Raw genomic sequence first — 24,027 nt, 5'->3', positions numbered from 1 at the left:
TAATGGGGAACAGCGAGTGTGATAGGACATACACACTGCCCGCTCCCGATTTTCTGACCATATTAACTGCCCCAAACACTTATTTCATTTGTGGACCCCATGCTCGCACTTGGTTGCCTCAAGGCTGGTCTGGAAAATGCTACATCACATTCCTATTACCACCGACTTACACAGCCCCTGCCAATTACCACCTGATTGACCCTCTGACCCAAGTTAGAAGACAGCGAAGGGGGGTCATAGATGCAGAAGATACTGCAGGACAAGAAGCTGGAGACTTCTTTAAAGGTTTTCTCCCTTTCTGGGGACCTATGGCAAATAGTCGCCACATCCGGCAACTTACCTGTGTAGTACAGGGCGCCATAGATTAAACAACTGGCGCCTTAAATAACATTACAGCTGAGGTAGCTGCAGATAGGCTCATGACACTGCAGCACCGTATAGTTTTAGATGTTCTGTTAGCCGACCGTGGTGGTGTGTGTAAGGTAATAGGGTCCAGTTGTTGTGTATTTATCCCAGACAACGCCCCATCAGTTTATTCTGCTATCTCCCGCCTCCATGTACTATCCGACAAATTGGATACGGACACCGGCACATGGTCCCTGACCGGCTGGTTGTGGGATCTCCTGTCCACCTGGGGGTGGAAGGCACTAACAGTCCTGGGCCTCGCTTTGGCCACTATCTTCACCTGTTGCCTCTGTGTCCAGTGTGGCCCCGCCCTTTGTGGACTGTGTGCCACTTCCTGTACTCCTTGTCCACGAAACAGAGGAAAGAAAAATGAAATGATCATGTTACAGGAACAAGTATACGACCTGATGAATATAGAAATTGATTAAGAATTTCTGTAATAGGGTTTCTATAGGACAAGGAGGGAATGTGGAATTTGATTAAAAAACTCCCTTTTCCGCCTGGTGTCCCATCATGCATCCTATCCACCCTAACATCGACCAGGCAAGCCGAATCTCCTACTTCAAGCGCAAATCCTGTTATACCCCCTCTTGCCTGCTCTTTCTCTCATAATACTGGCACATGTAAAGAATAATGAACAGCTACCATGTATCCTACGGGTTTCCGTCACGTTCGATATTCTCCTTTAGACCAGAACAGAGTCAGTCAGATGGTTGACTCGGAAACCCCCCCTCCCTAACTCTGTCACCGAACGAGCAGCTCTCGCTCGTCAATGATCTCCCAGTTTGCGAGGACAGCCATGGGTTGGGTTAACAACCAAGGGAAAACCTAATCAAGCACACGAGACAGCCACGAAGAAGAATAGTTTACTACAGCCCATTCTCTCTCTTCCCCGCTGCACACACACACCATTGTGAGACATCACCGCCCTTGTGTAAGAAGTAAAGAACGCACAATGCCTCGTCCTCTTTACCTTTCCGACAGAAATGACCCTGTAACAATGCCTCGATTCTCTGTCCCCAGACACTAACAACTCTGTAACTTGTCACCACAATCACCCCGATGCAATATGTTTGTCTATGTCTATTCAGGTTATTCTTTGAACGAGAACAAGAATGCTATGTCTTCCGAATGATTACATCATGAATGATTGAATCAAGTCCGGGGGAACTCCTTTTTTTTGATTGTACTCATATTGTATATAAGTGCTGTTATGTTCCAAGTAAAGCAGACTACTCCTGAACCAGCTTGGTGAAGGAGGTCTCCCTTAACTCGAGTTCTGGAATAAATCCCTTCTAACCTCGAAGACCACGGACTCTGCTCCTCATTTTATGCATTACCATTTTCTTGGGTAATTATAGAAATTCCGAACAGCGTAAATAATTAGTTTTTTATTTATCACACTCCACCCACATTTTTCATTGGCTTCTGTCCTTGTCCACTGTAAACTGTGGCTGATCAGTGGTCAAAAAGGCTTAGTAGTCCCTCCTTAGTACCGCCTTGTCTCCGTTTGTAACCTCCAATGGCGACACCCCCCGTTACCTGTGTTGTCGCTCAGTAGGATTGAATTACAGCCTCCAAACAATATTTTTTCCAATTGCGTTGTCCTGCCTGCTGTTGCAGACAGGACCCGCTCTCTCCTAGAGCTTTTTCTAAATTTTTATAGCACGCATTTGCAATGCAATAGGTCTCGCATTTGCGAGAGTTTAAGCTAGTGACATAGTAAATGACAATGCCTTTTATTTATCTGTTTTAAAAACAACACATAAATAAAAGGCATTATCATTTACAATGCCACTAGCTCAAACTCTCATAAATGCGAGACCTATTGCTTTGCAAATGCTCGTTCTTCTGTGCCCTTTTCCATTTGATGCATACCTTGTTCTTAAAAACTTGTTGTCAGTTTAAAGGTTCACTAAGATATTGGACTCCTGTGTTCATGTAAAGTAAAGATAAGAAATATACTTCCAGATGACTCAGCAGGAGCTGGCATCCTTATCATGTCATGTAGAATAATTTCTAGGTGGGGCAGCAACAATGAGGGGAATAAAATAAACGGATCCGAAGAACAAGTCATTAAGCATTACCAGGACAAACTGCTAGAAGCATTGTGTTTCATCATGGCGATGTCGGTGTATGGAGGAACTCTGGGTGAACTGGCTGGCCTTGAGAAAGTTGCATGATTAGCACAAAGTATGTTTTTTTGGACAATGCTAATTGAACCTTCCTTTGACTAAGTTGGAGGTGCGTTTACTATTATTTTTAGAGCTACATTCACTGCCATAGCTCTCCAGTCTGCATCATGTGCTTTTCCTAAACTTCTTGCAATTGACCTTTTTATATCACTTAGAAGTTCTCACACGTCTTGATGTATTCCTCTATAGGACCTGCTTCAGGTTTTTGGTCTCCTTTTAGTGAGATTCTTGCCCATCTGGCCATGCAAGCTGTAACCATCCTGGTTTTAGAAGACTCCAAACTGTAGAAAAACTGTTCAATCAACCTGGACCAAGAATGTATTCAAAACATGTGCCACCATCGTCCTTAAGCAACTAGTCCCTTCTTCATTCAGTGTCGTCGGACACAAGTTAAGCCTTTTTTTTCAACATTTTCAGCATTGTGATCTCCAAAAGCCTTTCAATGACATGGTATTACCATTAAGCCATTTACTTTTCCAACTTAGATAAGAAGTTTTCCTATGCTGTAAATTGTCAAATTGTCTCCTGGAAGTGCTAGACTAGGTCTTTGACTTACCAAGAGTATTGACAGAATTGTCCATAGAGGCTTTCTTCTGGGACCAGGATTCTCCACCTGCCCCTTGGTACTATGGAGAATGGCAGAAGCTTTCCTGAGCCAAACTGAGGTAATAAAATGGTACTCTTCCCAAAATCAATTGCAATCAAATGCAATTTCAACCTGGCAAAATATCCTTTTGCCAGGCCCAAACCTTTCTTTTAAATACCCATAAGTCACCATGAGGGTAGGCCTTGTGCAGCCCAGAAGGCAGGGTGCAACATATTTAAAATGTAGGATGTGCTCTTAAGTAATGTTTCACTACTGAAAGGTCTACCTCTCCCATAAGATAGCATTGCAGTTCCTTTATTACATTTAATGAGATATAATTTTCAAATGGGAGCAGATAACCTGTTCATGTTTGTTGTCTTTGGAATTATAATGAAAAATCCTAACTTATGGTGAAGTTGGATTTAAAATTACAATTTTGAACATGCAACTTTTAGAAAGTTGCCATTTTCCTGCCTTAGCCATTTAGTGCTTGCCGTCTGTCTCTGGTCACATGATTGGGTGCAATTGACATTTGAGCCTCTAAGACAGCCACACACAATCGGGAGTTTAGGTGTGACTGGATCACCATCACTGACCGGATGGGAGGGAGAAGCTGGGCCCAGCCCCTCTTAAACTTGAATAGGCTGTATCCTATCTTCACAAAAAGGTCTGCATACCCCAGTAGTTAGTCCCAAGCCAGGAGCAGGAAGGTAGGGCACCGATGCAGTTTAAAAGCATACCTATAGAAGCTTCTCCCCACTACAAAAGTACTACTGGGTATAAAAACTAGAGCTCGGACACCAACTCTTCAGTACACTTCTGGACCTGTGGACACTCTGCCAGGAAGGACTGTTGCTCTGCTGGACTGCTACCCTGAAACGCCTACCTGCTGCCCTCTTGTCTGGGTGAGAGGAACTGGACCTGCATCTCTTTAACACAAGACCCAGCGTGACTCCAAGGGTGAGTTGGCTGGCATCTTGATCTGAAGGCTCAGAGACGCAACAGGCTTCCAACAATCTTGCACCTGCACCCCGCCTCTACCATCTGTAAGTCTACCCTGCCAGGTGATGCCACCCCAGTCCTGGATCCTTGGAAGTGGGCTTAAGCTATTCTGCCAGCCCCTGGGGTATCAACACAGAACCTGCAGGCTCCTGCTTTTTTTCTAATTTACTTTCTGCTCATGAACTTTTTTTTTATTTGAACAAGCACCGCAGCACCCGGGAGGTCGAGTTAACTGCCACTTTGAATGGGCACTCATTGGATAGGCAATACGGCAAACTTCTAAACAGCTTGACATTTTGTGTGTTTATCTTTGTTGTTGATTCTATTTTTATCAGTAATATTGCAACTTGTGAACAACTTTACATATCCTGTATTTTTCTTTGTTGTATTTTTTTTTTAATTATTGTTTTATATTAAATTTTAAATTGGCAGTACGGCAATTGGCGGTTAAGGTTTACGGGTCCTGAGTGAAAGAGCACTTCCCCACAAGTGTGCATGTTGCACTTCCCTTTCATGGCCAGCACACTTCCTCTGCTCTTTCCCCCTTTCTCATCGCGGCACCTACAGTGCAGTCACAGCTTTCTTTAAGAAAAGCGAGTTTCCTTTTAGATTTGCTCTCCTCGGTTTTTTAATTGTTCTGTTATGTTGCAAAACCCTCAAGTCGCACTTTTATATATTGTCAGCTATAAAGCGTTTCGGGTGGGGTTGAAACAAAACTGCTCCCATCCGCTTTGAGTACGAAAAGTTAAATGGGCAGCTGTTCAGCAGGCCATACCCGCTAGGTATGGGTTACACGCAGGCCGGGCAGGGTGTGCAGTTTTAAGGGACGCGCCTTCATGCCTAGGCAGCAGAGTGAGAGCTCAGGTGTCACCCAGGCCGCTGTGATCGGTCTCACTGCATTCTCGGGGTAGGACTGCCTGCTTTGCGCTGTTGTGAGGGCAGCCTCAGTCAGTGTCCAATCTATCATGCAGTGTCAATGCCCTACCTTCATTATTTGAAGATGTCGGTGTTGTCCCGAAATTACATTGAAAACACTGATTTGCAAATATTATTCCTCGGGGAAAAAGTGCAAAAATGCTTTCACATTGAACACATATTTCCTAAATATTGTAACTTTATCTTACACATAAGGCTTCTGGTGCCAAGGGAGGCCTTGAAGTGAAGTTATTTCATGGTAAGGGGAGCATCCATCAAACATGTATCTGCAAGGTAGTCGTGCTCCATCAAGGGAAAGCATCTGCCTCAACACACAAGTTGTCTGTATGTAGTCGATAGTGATGGTTATTATTTGCCCAATTGTTTAACTGTTTTAATAGTTCTGAATTTGAGCTCCTGCTGCCTAGTGTTGTTATTTTCCTCATACTAGTAAGGGCCCATTCCAGTGGTGGAAACATACAAATTCAACTTGGTTCTTCTTTTGCATTTAGACGTATAACTTGTAATTGCACAAAATGACGATTTAACTTTTTCATCATACAAACTGTAATTAAATACCAATTTGAGTAGAGCTACTTTTTTTAATTTGATTCAGTGATACTTATTAATCCATTTTCGAGGAGTAGTAAGTGTAGGTTTGTTCTTCTGTGTGGCCATCCTACAGCCTAGATACTCTTTGTAGTGAATTTAAACTTCATTCATCTGTCCTGACTGTTTTGCTTTCAAGCTGATAGGTCAGTGCCCATCCTGATATCCTCGGGGGCAATAATATGCTCTACAAATACACATTACTCCTGCCTCTACACTCAGCGCTCAGTTTTCTCCATCAGTCTGGAGCTGTGCAACTCCAAGAGCTGAAGCCCATCTCTCCAGGTACCTCTAGTAACGGCATGTGGTAGTGCACATAGTGCACCCAGCGCTGTACATTACTATACAGGAACGTCGAATGACGGCCTGTGGTAGGGTACCATAGCTCACCCTGCGCTGGCACCGGCTGATAATGTGCTGCATGGCTAAACACTTATAAGATAACAAAGGCAAGACCGATTGGCTATGCCAATGCTTGTTTTGTAGTGTCTTCACTTGATCACTGTTTGAAGTAATGCACAAATACTTTACATATAGCCTCTATAATAAGCCCGCCTGCTCTGTGCCAACCAACCAGAGGGTTGAGAACAGGCTAATTTAAGGTTGGCTTGTGCGTCAGCCTGACAAGGATGGTGGTTGCAGCTTGACGAGGACTCACACCCCAGTCAACAAACAACCCAATTTCTTACACCCATTTACTGTGAAATGAATGAAGGCTGCTATTTAAAATAAAAAATAAAAAATCTGGATCTCCTCTTGACCCATGTCCTGCTCATATGTTTAAGGTGGCACCATTGTGTATGCCCTGAAAAACCTAAGCATACAATCCAAACAGGTCTGAATCCCTGATGACTAGAGAAAAGTTCTATCAGTACCTCTGTTGAAAAAGTCTTCCACATATCGCAAGATGCTCAGTAATTGTCAGACCATTTCCTTACTTCCATTATAAGCATTTATTGAGAGTAACAGTATGCATGCCTACTTTCAATCGGTGTTTAGATCTCTTCCCACAATTGGGTTTGCTTTAACCTCTATAATGGTTTTAACTACTATTCTTCAGCAACAGAGAATAATCAGTAACCAAGAAGGTATGCCGTCTTGATCCTCCTTGTAACTATCTACGGCTTTGGATGCTGTTTTACATTTTACATTTATTTTTAGACTACATAAGTGTGCAACTAGTTCTAGTTCTCTTGTCTGATTTTCCTCTTTTTTTTTGAAGCAGACAGAAGCAGCCAGTCTATCCCCTTGTGTCCCCGGCACCGGCGGCAGGTCAGCCCAGCACCATGTGACTCTGGGCAAAAGCTTGCTTAATCTTCCCGATGGCCCCCAACGCCGGGATGCCTCCGGGTAACTGTTTGCGCTTTACAAATACTGGATTTACATTTATATGTCAATTCTTGCCCGATTTTAATTTGTTTTGACCCTTCTCATATGTTCTAAGATTCTTTCAGTATGTTGGTATCTGAGTGGCTTGAGGATTGGTGGTCTAGAAGTTTCTGAGTGAATTGTGTTTTTTTTTGTGTGTCCTTTCTATTTCAAAGTCTTTTGCAAAAGAGATTCCTAAAACCTCAGGGAATCCATGATTACAGGAAGGCTGTATCAGAGCCTACATCTTTTTTAGGGTTTTCTGGCAGTCTGAAAATTCACTTTTGTCAGTACTTTTGCTCTTCAATTTCTTTGGGTCTTTCACCTTCTGATCAGCCATATTCATCTCTATATGTCTTGAGACTATAGTGGATAGTGAATTATGGGGTAGGTGTTTGTTCTGTAGATCGATTTATTATGGCATAAAATACATTCAAGTTGTCCATACATGGCTCTTTAATTTGCTGCTGTACTGTCTTGTGTATTCATATAAGAAGCTGAAACACCCAACCTATGAGATATAATGGACAGAGTGGGAGTCTTGTACTGTCAGATCAGCTGGTGTATTCTATACAAGTAATCCAGATCTGATGCATTTATTCCAACAGCCAAACAATTCAAACTAATCAGTCTATGGTGCTTTCCTTTCTACCAACCAGAGTATGACATTGGATTGATCAGCAATACCACCTTTTCTCTCTGACCCTTTGCAAATGTGCAAACGTGGCACCCCCAGAGCCTTCCAGTTAATGCAAACCTATCAGCAGTGGTAGCTTCTTCTTGAGGGACTCAAAAGAAACACTAGGCATTTTTGGATAGTTAGCAGATTGTGAGCATTATGTCTTTTGGTTCAGGCAGGTGGGCACCATTTTGTTCCAACTTTGTATCAACCTCTGAAAATGTACACACTCCACTAGCACCTTAAAAAACAAAACAATTGTGCCTCTTTCTCCAATCGTAGTTGGAGTCAATCCCCCCATCCCCAGTCTCACTTAATCAATTCTTCTTCTGCTTGATTTACTTGGATTAAGACTTCCAGTAACATGAGTTGTCGACAGTTATGAGGACAGTGCTGGTATGGGTGCTGTCGTTGGCCTAGAGTTTTTGAGCTTGTGCATACTTGGGCTGTTGTATTTGACAAGTGGGTTATATTTTATACCTGTCTTAGTCCCTTTTCCTCTAATCCAATTTTGCTCACAACATGAGGTGGGGTTGAGGGGAGGGGGGATTGAAATTAATACTTGCTTCAAATGTAATCATTCAATGAGCGGTGTTTGCATAGCAGGGTCATGTAGAGCTTGAAGTTCCATCAGCGTGATCCTTTGTTGTTTATAGTGCACATGTAGGGTGTCATCCATGTGGTGACGAATGCAAAAAGAACATTTGATGGATGGCAGTCGTGGCTGGTGGAATTTGAAAGTGGTGAAGCGTAAAACCAATGATTGAATTATAGCATGAGCAGGTCCGATGTTTATGGGGGACGGTTCAGTGTGTTCTCCCCCTGAAGAAAGTATTGCATATTGATGCAATTTTAAGCAACATTTCTGTGATAAATGGATAAAAAATAGAGGTCTTATACTGGATTCAGCCTGCCACCATCCTATTCTACCTAGGATGTGGTGTTACGTCCAAAGCTTCCGACTTAGAAACTTGGGAGCCTGGTTTAATTCTCAGTGTGAATATCCTGTGATTCTGGGCAAATATCTTAATCTCACGTGTGCCTATAAAAAATGTATGTGACCTTGAGTAATGCAATTGCTGCTCATGAAAGAGCTCAATTACTTCTGGTCAAGTTTGCACTATATATTTTACCTGCACAAAGAAGTTAAAAAAAGAGCCTTAGCATAATGAAAGACAACTAGATACCCATTAAGGGGCTGATTTGTTCAAAATGAAACCAGAAAAAATTAATGAATCACAGCTATCTCACTTAAGTTGTGCGATCTTAGGCAAATATTTGATTACTTCAAAACTCTATTATCATGCATGAAAGCACTTTGAAATATGTGAATTCAAAATATAAATCGTACAAAAGGTGTGGCCAAAACCCCCCAAATATTCTATATGTTTCACCGTCCGTTAGCTACATGTAAAATAACACGCAACTAAAATGAAAAATAAAAAAAGTTGGTACTCAGAGGCAAATGCCCTCTTGTACATTATGAGAGTCCATTAGTTAATACACTGCAGAGGTTTGTGTGTAACCAGAGTGCCTCATAATTAAATGTTGGTGGGTGCAGTGGAGAATAGTGACTTGTGTATTTTTAGTGCTACGAGGTCACAGCCTGTGACAGACAGTGAATATGTAAGTCACTATTTTAAACTTGCATTACAGAAAGTATGAGAAAGACTGCTACAAAAAGTGCAAAAGGTTTTAAGTCAAAATGGTGCTTCCAAAATATAGATTTTGTCCCTCCAATAGGGGTAGTAAGTGCTATACAAATACAATTGCAATGCAAAAAAAACACACACATCACAGCTCAGTTGTTAGCTCTTTCCACTAACTCTCAGAAAGAATACACCCTTGTCATCAGATACCTTCCAGTGATTACATCAATTAAAGCCAGTACCGGCAGCCAAGCCTCCTTCACATTTGTAAATCACCCTTTACAATTGCAGACATGCTCGTTTTGCAAATTTGCATTTCGTGCAGGCAGCTGTCTTCCAGGATCCGGTTTCACAACACAGAAGGAGACTAATTGAATGACACTTCAAAGGAAGCATTTAATGTAAACGATTGCAATAATCACAGAAGCATAAAATATGACAAACATGCATTTAAAGAAGCTTATCATCCAAAAAATATATACAATGCGGGGCAATTGGTTTTCTTTGGTATCTGCACAATATACACAAAAGAGCTTGAGACATTTTACAATCTCTCACGAAATGCATGTTCTAGCTTTCTATAAAAACACAATCATTTAATGTAATATTTCTCAATTGCATGGTGAAGAAATAGGGAATTAGCTGTCCCGGGCAGCTAGGAGAAGGACTCCGGAGAGGAAATAGAGGGAAAAGGAGAAATCGACAGCCCAAGGACAGTGGGGAAAAGGGAGAAGGAAGAGAAGAAGGGTCAAAGAGAGGGAAAGTGAATCTGACACTACAGCAAAGGAGGGATGAAACCACTCACCTCAGTTGTCTTATAGTCCGGTGTTGCAGTAGACAGAGGCGCTGCATGCCAACAGCATTGGCACTTCCAAAGAGGCCCAGCTGCAGCTCCTAAAATCGCCTCTCTGCTGGTACTGAAATGCTCTAAACAGAATGCACGAGGCGCAGAAATATGCACAGTGTAACTGTTTAGAGCACATGGCAGGCCAACTTCCTAATACTGCAAACCCTCCCTCTCCAATTTGTCACCCTGTGACGACATGGGGAAGGGAGGAGTGCTCAGACAGCTGATGATGGACAAGCAGCCCTAGAAGCACAGGGCTGATCCTGTACACACCCGGGGCTGCTTCAGAATGTGAAGCTTTTAAGCGTCATTTGTGGGCGGTCCCAGAGGACCCTTTTATTGTGGAATCTGGCTGGCAGCTTGTTAGCCCATACTACTTAACCTTTAATGCTTCCAATAGACACATGCGCACAAGCACATGTGTCTAAATTAAACCGGTCTGACTGCCGGCGTCCGTTTTGGAGAATGGACTAGGCAGGCCAAGGCAGTATATGATTTTGGGGTCATTTAAATAGGATGAGTGCTTTTTGCAGTTATAATCCAAATCACTTTTAATTAAATGGGCGTAGCCCTGTGGCATACTCCCAGAAACGCTGCTGAAGGCTGGAATGCTGAACAATGCCAAACATTAACTCCTAATACCGGGATCTGGGCCTAAATCCTTCATTTTTTGGCTCACCATGCCATTCCAGCTTGGACCCAGCCATATACAAATCAGTCTTGACCCTGCTCCCCCATGGGATTAGCCAGGCTGGAACGGCCAGGCAAGGTCCTCCCTGGACTGGAAACAAGCATCCTAGGACCAGTTTTGGAGTATCACCCTTCATCCGCCAGGCTAGCTTGACTCCAGTGGCATGGAGCGAACAGGACCCATATCTAGGTATGCTCGTCTCACTCTGGGTGCCAAATACGAAAAGAACAATTGATGGATGGTGTGTTGAACAATGTCAAACATTCAACCCAAGTACAGAGATCTGGGCCCAAATCCATTGCTTTTTTGCTCACCATGCCATTCCCTCTACTATGGTCAGACCACTATATGATAACATTTGTCATTCCTAACAATATGATCAAAGTCGACCATAAGAATGAACTAATAGTCCGAAGATACTGGCGGAAAGTCACTCTATCTCTCTTTTGTTGAAGTTATGGGTAATGTCAGGCTGGCGTTGGATAAACATCAGTCAGCCTTTCTCGTCCTGCTTGACCTGTCTGCTGCCTTCGACACCATCTCCCACAGCATTCCTGAACACCGGCTGTGGGAGATTGGTGTCAGGGGAAATGCCCTAAAGTGGCTCAAGAGCTACTTTCCTGACCGAGTAACTGCAGTCCAAATGGGCAAAAATGTTTCAGGGGAGAGACCAGTTTCGATGGGGGGTACCTCAGGGCTCTATTTTGAGCCCGACCCTCTTTAATCTATATATGACACCTCTGGCCAAGGTGATCAGATTCTACGGTTTTGATGTCATATCCTAAGCGGATGACACGCAGATTCTGGTCACCATTGGCCCGGACCCTGCCGAAACAAAGCAGTGCTTCAAGCAATGCATGTCTCACTTTGACAGATGGATGAATTCCAACCATCTTCAATTGAACTGAGGTAAGTCAGAGATCTTGCTGTTTGGTAAGGCCCAGGAGCATTTGTCCCACGTTTGGTGGCCCTCCAATCTTGGCCCCTGTCCTACCCCCAAACTAACAGTACGGAATCAGGGCATCTACATGGACAATCAATTGTCTATGAAAAGTCAGATTAATCATATTACTGGCACTTGCTTTGGAGTGATGCGTAGCCTTTGGAAGGTTTTCAAATGGATTCCCAGTGAGGCCAGGAAACCATTAGTCCAGGGGCTAATAATCAATAGAATGGACTATGGAAATGCCCTACTGTTTTCAATCAATGAAAACCTGTTGAAAAGGCTTCAAATTGTGCAGAACACGGCAGCCAGGCTGGTACTTGACCTTTCACCTAGGACTTCTTCTGTTACCTGCCCAAGATCATTACACTGGCTTCCAGTAAAGAAGCAATTTTTCTAAGATCTTATGTCTGATCCATAAGCACATGCATGGAAGGGGACCAAAATACTGGTCCAGAAAACTACAGTGGTACCAGCCAAGCCGGACCCTCAGATCTGGCAATGCATCATTGCCCACTCATTTAAGAATCCGCACAGCCAGGAAAGGTGGTCGATCTTTCTCCTTCCTCGGTCCGGCATAATGGAATAAAATCCCTGTTCACTTATGCATCATCCCGACCATAACCGTTTTCGCAAACTGCTGAAAACATGTTTGACAATTAAGTCAATGTCTAATCAGAGCCGTCTGCAAGCGCCATGAGACTTTTTAGTGATATGTTGCGCTACACAAATGTACCTGATTTGATTTGATAGCATGGACCCAGCCATATGCAAATCAGTCTTGACCCTGCTCCCCATAGGAATCGTACAGGCCGAACTTCCAAGCCAGGTCCTCCCTGGAATGGAAACAACCATTCAGGTATCAGTTTCGGGGTTTCACCCCTAATCAGGAGGGCTAGCTTGACTGCAGTGGCATGGAGAGCAAGAGATCCACGTCTGGACATACCCATCCCACTCAGGGTGACCAATGCAAAAGGAACAATTGATGGATGGAATGCTAAATAATGTCAAGCAGCGCTTACCCCCAGTATAGAGATCTGGGCATCAATCCATCATTTCTTTGCGCCCCATGCCATTCCAGCTTGGACCCAGCCATATGCAAATCAATCTTGACCCTGCTCCCCATGGGACAAGTCCAGTCTGCCAAATGATTTCCTTCCTGGACCAGAAACAAGCATCCTAAGATCAGTTACCAGGTAGCACCCCTCATCAGCCAGGCTAGCTTGAATCCAATGGCACAGTAAGTCCAGAACCCAGTCTGTGAATACCCAGCGCACTTATTGCGAGAAAGCAAAAGACGCACAAATGATGGATGGAACGGGTAACAAATTAACCATTCACACACCTTATATACTGCATTTTATACATAAGTACTCGCATATCACGTTTACGGATTCACGTCACTAACCTTTGGCGGCACAAACTTTATTCTGTAAGACACAGTTGGAATCCGTCACTTGTCAAAGCCAAATTCTAATAATGGACATCTACTTCGTTCACTCATTTCTTGGTGTTTCATCACTATCACTTATACTGCTACTTCACAATTTTCGGTTTTATGCGCTCTATTGCGTTTGACAATGTTAAACTAAGTCACCAATCTGAGGACTATTGGGATGATGGTTATTGACACTGCCCATCGACACATTAATATGCCTTATTTTTCTACTTACGACCTTTCCTTTGAAATTCATTTGATTACATATTAATTCCTTGCACGGTTGAATTTAGACTTGTTTGATTTATTATATCCTAGGAAGTTACCCCTGATGAAGGGCTTGTCCTGAAATGCATTGGGTCATGGAAAAACAGAGAATTGATGTATAAATATTGAAATAGTGTGATGGAATAACACTACACAAACTAAAGAGATTCTAAAATGAATAAATGAAGATTGTATTGAACATTTGATGAATAAGCGATTATTATTGAAGAAAGTTCAACCTAATATTTTTCATGGAGTGACATGTGGGGACTTCTTTCCTTGTTCTAAAGACGTTTGTTTCATCAAACCCTTAGGGCCACGTCCAGCCCAGAAAAGGATAATAGTGAAGATTATTTCCTTTCTTTCCCTATCCTACCATTTGCTGGAATCCAATGAGTCATCGGTTGTTGCCTGGATTACTGCAATTCTCACTTTCCCTGATCAGACGCCTGCAGTATCTGCATGTCTTTTGGTCAGCTTACCCTGTCAAACATCTGTATCAACCACCTAGTTATCTTCACTAATTGCCTGTGCTGTAAAGAATAATTTCCAAAAGCCTCTGCACGTGCTACAAGGCTCTTACTTTACACAGGAACTGGTCATGTCCTCTACTGCCAGACTTCTGACCATAACACAAGTCCAGTAGACCCACGTTGGTTGTCAATGATTCTGTTTCTTTACTTCCCAAAAATGTAATTCCCCTTCTCTTTATCAGTGAACTTACAAATCATCTCTCACTAAACAGTTGGAAACATGTCATTTTGGAAACTAGCTTCGTAACGTCTCTGTCTTTTCTGGAGGACAATTGCCTATTTTGTTGACAAATGTATAGCACTAATAGAAAGCACACTAAACATATTATTAAACCATTCAAACAATGTGGAAAAATATAAAGACAAATCTTTCACTCTGAGTAAGCCTACCGTTAATCGAAAATGATCCTTGTGCTTCTGATGCACGACAGAGGCAAAGTGCTGATCACTGGGCTGGGGTAGGCGGTTTTCCTCATCCAGAATATCCAACACGCCCACTAACTTTGCTTCAATCAAATCTGTCACAGAAACACAAATGTTTATTTGCAGTTTTTCTGTAATACATTTTGAAAAAAAGAAGGATAATGAAAGAGTTACAGATTCGCCTATGAAGATATAAGGCGTTTCCCCCTGCTACTTAAATACTTTCAGCTTTTTAATAAATAAGGATGGGGCTGCGATGTTTACTTCTGGTACAGCAAGCAAGCAAGGGGCATTTATTTATTTTATTATTTAAAAGGTTTTATATAGCGCTGGCTGGACCCAGGAGTATCAGAGCGCTTTACAAGTTGTATCGAAATATGAATATGAAACAAGAAGATAAACAATTTGCACATGTGGCGCACAATTTAAATGGAGCAGAACATGTAAGATCTTGCAAAAAACAGCAAAGACGAGGTGGCTACTGCTGCCAGTGGGTCTACACATTTCTGATTGTATGCCCTTGCCCAGCACTGAATTCATTGGCCCGATGCTGGAAAATAACTTCTTTACGTAGAACGGATAGAGCTGGATGACCATGGGAAATAGTTATTTTTAGTCTGCTTAGGCAGTACCTCTGCATTTTATTTTTAAAGTGTCATTAAGGTGCGGGACAAAATTGCACGTCTATGCAAGTGCTGTGCACAAAAGCATCCATAATGATAAAAACAACAGATAATAAACTAAGCATTGGCAATAGGCAAATAGGTACTTAGAGATGCTAAGATGCGTTGTACATTTCTCCTAAATAAAGATGCTAAATTGTTAATAATGAATATGGTCTCTAGCAGTTTTAGTAATAAAGTTCATAAGAATAAGGTATGTTTGGAGCACACAGGAACCATTTTCTAGATGAGCTGCCAGAGGAATCTGAGCACGGTGGTGATGTGGATACCAATGGTTAGATAGACAGCTACAGGAGTGAAGCAGAGCATGGTCTAGTGCTGCAGGCGACCACAGGACTTCCGACTACCAGGGACACTATCATTCTAGATCTGAATTTTATTTCCAGAAAATACTGCCATCTGGGACTTAGGTTCAATGTGCTCTGTTGAAGCGAGCCAAGACTATTATTCCCAGAATGCATTTGACTGTTAAATTAGAGCCCAAGGAAAAGAACAGAAGTAATTGCTAAAAGGCGGGATGACTGCAAAGGTGATATGGCTGATTTAAAAATGTTTCACACAACGCTCTGCCTAGGCAATATCCTATCACCATCACCCTCTTACAGGCCAGTCCTGCAAGCCAAGAATAACCCAGCCGGGGGGCGTGGATTGGCGCCCGAGGAGTATGGCGGCTTTGGGTTGAGCGCTCCGCCGACGCTGCTGGAACCCGCGATGTGAGGCGCGCCTCCGCTCATTAAACGCTGAATTCTGCAGTCGGAAGGTGGCGAGCATGACTTGAGCTCTCCTCCGACGTTGCTGAGGCTCTATTCACCCCTGTTCTTTGCGGAGTGAGTCCGGTCGCGGCTCTTCAAAGCAGCGGCCGCCATTTTGTCTCCTGACGAGATGAGTGTCTCTCCTCTTCCTTCTGCTGCCCTATTTTCACGTTCGCTGGCTAAAAGGTCCTCACCATGAATATTTTTTTTCTCTGGACAGCCTTTCATTGGCATTTTGCTATTTTTAACGGATGTAGTTCCACATGAATCTCCAGAGCTTCTCTGTCATCAATGTTTGGCGGCCATTTTAAGACTCTTCACAGCTATTTTCACTTCACTTCGCCATTTCGCTTTTGGACTATGCTCTCTGGATTTTGAAGGTGGCGTTTTTTATATTTTTTGTTAAATATTGAAGCTTCAACTGCCCCTTCTACAACTTGCTATTATTTTTTAGCAGCTCTGTGGATTTACTGCTTGAAACCCTGCTTTTCTTCTTGTGTATCTCGCCCTTACCTTGCCTTGCCCTAAAGCCCTGTGTGTTGCTACTCTATTGATTGTTCCTTTTTTATGGGCAGAAATAAGCAGCACCTGGTTTCTACTACTTCAAAACGCATTCTGCTTAAAAACTCTAAGCTATTCTCTGAGTTTGCCAAGTTTGAAGCTTTCCAATTGTCTCCTATTCAGGACGTGCATTTTACAATGGAATCTTCTACCCCAGCTTCAGGAAAAGCTACTTCTAAAAGACTAAAAAAAGACCCTCCATCTCCACCTAAGCCCTTATCTTCTGTATCTGTGGAACTTTTATTGGAGGAGATCAGGGCTCTTCGCCCCTTCATGGAGGAAACCAACGCTAAATTACAAGTGCTAACTGATAACTGGTCGCAAATGGAGGCAAGGGTTGCCTCAGTTGAGCACAGTGTCCCCTCACTTCAAGAATCTTCTATCAAAGTTTCACACTTATCTTCGCAGGTTTCTTCCGTTCAGCGACACGTGGAGGAGCTTGAAAACCGAAATCGGCGCAATAATCCGCGTATCTATGACCTGGTGGAGGGTTGTGAGGGGAATGACCCCATCGCCTTCTTCAAGTCTTTTCTACCAAAGCTACTGCATTTTCCAGAGGGTACTCTGCTTAATATTCAGCGTGCGCACAGACTTTTAAGACCTCCATCTTCATCTTCAATCATCATGTACTTCTTAGAATACACCAACCTTTTGAAGGTCCTCTCAGCAGCTAGAGAATCCCCTCGGCTCACTTGGTCTGGTTCTTCTTTATTCTTTGCGCAGGACTACGCCAAAGCCACAGCATCTCGACGCAAGGCCTTTCTGGACATTAGGGCTGACCTCCGATCCATTAGTCTCTCCAATCCGTGTCTTTTTAAAGTCACATAAAACAACAAAACGACAACCTACGATGATCCAGTTCGCCTATGTAGCTTCTTGAACTCATGCAGAACGACTGCTATGGATCTTTCGGAGTCCTCTTCCTCCTTTCCTCCTTGAACCTTTTGCTCCTACTTCCTCACTCTTGTAACTATTTTCTTCCTTGCTCTCTTTCTGCTTGACTCTTATTTCTTCTAATGTTATATTTACTACGTTATCATTGTAGTTCTTCTTGCTTCTTCCTCATATCCTTATTCGCTTAGACTTTGTTGATTCTTCTTCTTTCCCATCTTGGCTCTCTAACCCATTTGTCTCCTCATGTTCTCCGCAGATTCATCACCTTGTTCCGTGGGTTCCCCCAGTTGTGCGTTTTGCTGACCCTGGAAGCCATGCCTGCTCGATGTGGCTCCACCCCTCCTTCCCTCCATTCCTGGTTTTGTTCCTGGCTTTTACCCTTTGCCTACCCTCGTTTGTAGGTATGTGTTCTCTTTTAATGGTCTACATCCTTCTTCCATTATTTGCTTCCCTTCCTTCCTTTCTTTCACTTCATTTTCTCTTCTTATTAGGTGTCATTCTTTGTTTCATCCTTTTTACTTCTTCATTGCTATTTTTGACTAATCATCTGTTTTTTGTATTGATGATATGGTTCTTGTCTTTTCTTATTCTATTACATATTTTCGTCATCTTTACTTTCTTTATTGTTGTTTCTCATACTATTTCTCAAATTGTGGTGCGCTCTTCTGCATATTTTTTTCACCTTGTATTACTTCTCCAATATTTATTTTTATTAGTTTTGGTTTTCAATCTTTTTATATTTCTCCCATTTGGTCTTATTTTTTGTGATTGTCATATTCTCTATTATGTCTGATGTCAGTAAGAATTGTTTCATGGAACGTTAAAGGTCTTCATTCTCCCATTAAGAGACAAAGGATTTTAACCCATCTTGCCAAAATGAATGCAGATTTTGCTTTCTTACAGGAAACTCATTTGTCTGAGATCGAATCAGCCAAACTCAAAAGGGGCTGGGTGGGTGAGGTTTTTTATGCTCCTGGCAATGGTAAACGTAATGGTGTAGTCATTTTGTGTCGCAAATCTCTTTCTTATTCCTTAGCTGCTACAGAATCAGACGCTGATGGTAGATGGTTGTATGTCAAACTCTCTTTAAGGCGTGTTCCACTCTCCCTCTTTAATGTATATGCCCCTACAGGGGGTGATCCTCCTTTTTGGCATAGGATGGCCTCCTATATCACAAGATTCATGGATGACAATTTCATTTTGGCAGGAGACTGCAACCAGCCTCTTGATCCCTTTTTGGATAGGCATTCCAAAGCTCCTTTTGCCCCTAACAAGCCTCACAAGCTTTTTGCTCAGGCAATTTCAGAACACAAGCTTATTGATGCCTGGCATTTGTGTAATCCGGCAACTAACGAGTTTACTTTTTATTCACCCTCTCATCACTCGCAGTCCCGGATTGATTATTTTTTTGTTTCCCATCATATCTCCCAAACCCTCAATAATGCAGAAATTGGCCCCATTTTATTATCAGATCACGCTCCTGTCTCGATCAATATTGATATTTTACCAAAAATTGTGGGACTTAGGGGATTGCGTTTTAATAATACCCTTCTTTTAGACCCCAAATTTAATGCTTCCTTCTCTAATTTCTTTACCGAATTTTTTGAGATTAATGACACCCCTAGTATTCCCAAACACACTATCTGGGACGCTTTTAAAGCGGCGGCGAAGGATTTCATAATTGGCTTTGTGGCCAAGAAGCGGAAAATTGCTTGCAAATTTGCTGGGGATCTTCTTCAAAACATTAAGAGATTGGAACACTCCTATTATACCTCTCATTCACAAGACAGTTTGATAGCCCTCATCGATGCTAAGATGCAATTTAACAAGCAATCTATGTAAGATGCTTCTTTATATCTGTTGAAATCTAGTGCGAAATTTTATGGGGGTAAAAACAAAGCAGGGAAAATTGTGGCTAATTACTTGAAAGTTAAACACAATAAGTTAAATATTGAAGCTGTTTTTGATGATAACTCTGATCTCAAGCATAAGGATGTTGATATTCTAACTGAATTTTCTGGTTTCTATTCCACTCTCTATTCTTCCGACACTCACCCCACTGCACAGTCCCTGTCAACATGGGAGAGGGGCAAGTACTCAGCAGCATCAGGGGCCCGGCGCCAGACGGGGCTTGCGGTACACAGGTGAGCGGACTGCTGAGCTGCTGGAGACGAGCAACCATCTGAGTGTGCAGAGAGCATAGGGTGCTGCCGCTCCTCCAGCTCCTGCTGCCACAGGCTAATAATGTACTTTGCAGTCACAGGCCCGCAGTGACAGTGAAGCATAACATGCGCCTTAGCGACATCCGGGTTGCCAGAAGCAGGAATCGTATTGCGCAGTTCTGAATATAAATAAAAGTAAGTTAAGGTCAGACCTAAAAAGAAAGCATACCAATACAAATAGGGGCCCCCTGTATTGGATGCAGGGCAGACTGGCAGGGGAAAATACAGAACCAGATTTGAGGGAAGAGAGTCTGCCCTATATATTTCAATCTACGGGCTCATATAGAGTCCCAAATTATCAAAGGAGGGCACAGCCTTGAGCTCACTGAACCACGGTCACCATATTTAACTTCTCAACACAGTTTCGGAATAAATATAAATTTTTATTTTTCAAGATATAGGGTGATGTCAAACACGTATAAAAACATCTCACTTTACATATATGCACAAATCAGTGGTGAAATCAAGTATAAATAGCTAAACGATTAAACACACAGACCCCCTAACTCACCCTCTCATCATTCATCCAGATTCAAGAATGTATTCCACTCAACACCGTTTCAAACATTCAGTCCATTCATTCAATCTACACAATACAAAAACCTCAACACCCATCGCACACAATTGCGCTGAGGTAGTTCTGCAGTATCCACTCAGCAGATCGCTGGGGGGACACCAGATGTTGTGGGCAGAACAGATGGTCACTACGCCAACGCGCGTTTCGGTGCCCAGCCCGTTCTACGGCGGCACCTTCGTCAGGGCATATATACGAGGGGGAGCAGACAACGGGGGTACAACACAATTACACAGCCGTGGACACTAGTTCATACCAGAGCGAGGACAAGCATTCTGCATCAACAGCAAAGTGGACTCAGATGGTGCTTTATAAAACATAGAACATCGTAATTATAATGGTCCTAGAATTTAACGGGCTGCCTGCCGCTAGTGTCGCTTCACTGAGAATTCCATTTCTTCCATCAATTCAGTGAAGAATACGGGAAATAACCTTGTTTAACGAGGTTTCCAATTAACCGATCCTGCCTTCCAGCAGTTGATTTCCTGGGCTCGTTGCACAGTAAAATGGCCAGCTGGAATCGTCCTCCGACGCTGGTTTCAAGGTACTCCAAGGCAGAACCTCTCAGAATCCTTTCACAGTCACGGCGGCAGTCCGGGCGTTCGCCGTTAAATTCTAGGACCACAATAATTACGATGTTCTATGTTTCGGTGCCCAGCCCGTAGAACGGGCTGGGCACCGAAACGCGCGTCGGCGTAGTGACCATCTGTTCTGCCAACAACATCTGGTGTCCCCCCAGCGATCTGCTGAGTGGATACTGCAGAAATACCTCAGCGCAATTGTGTGCGATGGGTGTTGAGGTTTTTGTATTGTGTAGATTGAATGAATGGACTGAATGTTTGAAATGGTGTTGAGTGGAATAAATTCTTGAATCTGGAAGAATGATGAGAGGGTGAGTTGGGGGGTCTGTGTGTTTAATCGTTTAGCTATTTATACTTGATTTCACCACTGATTTGTACATATATGTAAAGTGAGATGTTTTTATACGTGTTTGACATCACCCTATATCTTGAAAAATGAAAATAAAAATGTATATTTATTCCGAAACTGTGTTGAGAAGTTAAATATGGTGACCGTGGTTCAGTGAGCTCAAGGCTGTGCCCTCCTTTGATAATTTGGGACTCTATATGAGCCCGTAGATTGAAATATATAGGGCAGACTCTCTTCCCTCAAATCTGGTTCTAAAAAGAAAGCATACAAGGTTTTAAGCATAAACAAAGTGAGAGAAAAATGAAGCATTAAGAGCAGAGGAAAAAAGCAACGTTTTTAAACACTTGCGAAAAGAGTTCATTGCACGTGGTGACACAAGCTTCCATCTCCGGATGGCTAAGAATTCTCATTCTGCCACAATGTGCGCAACCAGTTTAATTTTCAGATGACAGAAGCCACAACATCACATCCCAAGAGACCTGGACATGAAATCGCGGCATCTGCCCAAGCCTTAATCGTAACCATTTCGTACTGCGAAAAAGACAACTTTACTTATCGTGTGCAGTTTGTAACAGTGCTACAAGGCCCAATAATGTGACTGAACGTAGTCCAATAACAGCTCCTGGGACAAAGAATGGCACAACACAGTAACAGACAAGGTGAAAGGCTGTATATTAAAACAATCACCACCATATTTGTACAGAATTAGGACAGTCTTAAACGAATACATGTGCAGATTAAGTCAAGTTATGTAAACAATATGAGTTTAGAATCAGATATCAAGGTTAGGAACGTGGGAGAGGTTTTAGGGAAGGGTATTCCAAATTCGGAGGGTATTCCTGGAAAGGAGCATTTAAGGGCGCCCTTACTGAATTGTGGCATGCTGAGGCCAAATGACTTAAAGCTTCTTAGTACCCTAAGGATGCCTGCCAGTTTTTTAGGTCAAGCTTGGACAGCGCATGCGCTGCTCTGAGAGCCATGCTGTATTGGAGTAGGTACTTGAAGCCCCTAATGTCTAATGGTTGTGTCCCTGCAAGGATACCGTAGGTCACTGCTGTGGCATGTCCTTGTTTGGACACCGTACTGTACTGTGACCTCACCAGCAGTCAGTTGGTGTTGACAGTTGGTGATGCCTGTGAAGACATTCCTTGCGCTCCGCCGAGGGAGCCAGTGTTGGTTACATGAATAAAGAACTCGTTCAACGTTCTGCAATCCTGTGTCATTTAGTTCTTAACAAGTTGGCGACGAGAATGGGATGTTCAGAAGAGAAGGACTTCCTAAGTAAATTGTCAGTGACAATGGACCACAGTTCATGTCACACACATTCAGAGCATACACAGAAAGAAACCAGATTTAACACAAAACTACTTCTGTGTACCACCCAGCTGGAAACGGTGCAGTGGAACGGTTCAATAGGGTCTTAAAAGGTATCATCCAGTTAGCCAACAGCAACAAGTTATGCTGGAGTCAAGAAATACTCAAAACAGTGTGGGCCTACCGGATTACTCCCAGTGACACCACAGGTCATAGCCCCTTCGCTCTTATGCGAGGCAGGACACCCCTCACAAAAGACAATGTGGGTTGGACCAAAGCTGCAAAAAAGGTGCACTGGTCAACCTACCAAGTAAGGAAGAAAGTAGAGCAGACGCAATTCAAATACAAAAATCGGTTTAACCAAAAGCACGGGTGCAAACCTGAAGAACTCAAGGTTGGGGACACTGTAAGGGTTAAGAAAAGCAGACACATAGGCAAGGGGCAGGACAGGTTCTCCACACCCCTGTCTGTACGCGAGTTGTATTGCAATTCTGCCCTTTTGAGCGACGGCAGAGTATGGCATTTCTCAGCCCTCTCTTTGTGTAAACACACATTAGACAACTCAGCCAGCAGCTCACAGGAGACAACCGGTAGTGAGAAACCTAGATTGAGCAACCACAACAGATTTCTATCAGATTCATCTGACTACGAGTCTGATCGGGAGTCTGTAATGCATGATGCCCCGTCACCCATCACAGCCTCTCCACAGCCTGCTCCCCGGGAACAAGCAGCACCCCAGGGTAGCAACACCAGTAGCGTAAGCAGACAGCTGCCTCCCATTCCAGAAGCCTGTAGAGCTTTCACTGTCTATTTTAGTAGGTCTGGAAGAAGAATTTGACCCCTGTGAGGCTGATTACAATTGTGATTCGTTTTTCCTTATGATATTCCTTTGTAATTTATGATGCATTCTCAACCTTTTCATCTCTCCTCTCCTTCCAACTCTTTCTCCTTTCACTGTCTCCTCTTCATCAGTATCTCTCCCTGTTCCTTCAGGGGAAGATGTGTTATGTCTAATGGTTGCATCCCTGCGAGGACACCGTAGGTCACTGCTGTGGCATGTCCCTGCGTGGACACCATACTGTACTGTGACCTCACCAGCTGTCAGTTGGTGTTGACAGTTGACAGCAGGTGATGCCTGTAAAGACATTCCTTGATCTCCGCCAACAGAGCCCGTGTTGGTTACATGAATAAAGAACTCGTTCAAGGTTATGCAATCCTGTGGCATTTGAATTCTTAACAGCCCCGCCCACTCTATGCCCATATTTGTCATTGGCTTGTGTCATTGTCCTTCTTAAATGCTTGCTTCTGATTTGTTATTAGGCTTGATAGTCCCTCCTTAGTACCGGCTTGTCTTCATTTGTAACCTTTCAAGAGGACTGGCTCTTTTACTTTGGTTATTACACGGTATGTCCTCATTAGTCTGTAAGCACTAATTTCTTTAATGAGCTTCCATTACTGCTGGAGGGCAGGTGGGTTTCTTGTGCGCAGTTGTGACCACAGGCTTGTTTATTTAACTCGTAGCAAACGGGGAGCTCTTCAGGGGCCAT

The 24,027-nt window shown here is 43.1% G+C and overlaps 1 protein-coding gene across 7 annotated transcripts in view; it reads right to left on the bottom strand.

Moving 5' to 3' along the window:
* MYO6 (myosin VI) overlaps window positions 1-24,027 on the bottom strand; it is a 924,144-nt gene that overhangs the window by 330,044 nt on the left and 570,073 nt on the right. For all 7 annotated transcript variants that reach the window (XM_086926522.1, XM_086926523.1, XM_086926525.1 and 4 more), the window contains exon 16: window positions 14,518-14,645. In XM_086926522.1, coding sequence (XP_086782648.1) covers window positions 14,518-14,645 — 128 coding nt within the window. The remainder of the gene's footprint in view (window positions 1-14,517; window positions 14,646-24,027) is intronic.

This window comes from Lissotriton vulgaris, chromosome 6 (genome assembly GCF_964263255.1).
Source record: "Lissotriton vulgaris chromosome 6, aLisVul1.2, whole genome shotgun sequence".
NCBI lineage: Eukaryota > Metazoa > Chordata > Amphibia > Caudata > Salamandridae > Lissotriton > Lissotriton vulgaris.
The sequence above is the reverse complement of the archived record's forward strand: the minus strand, read 5'-3'. Positions and strand labels throughout refer to the sequence as shown.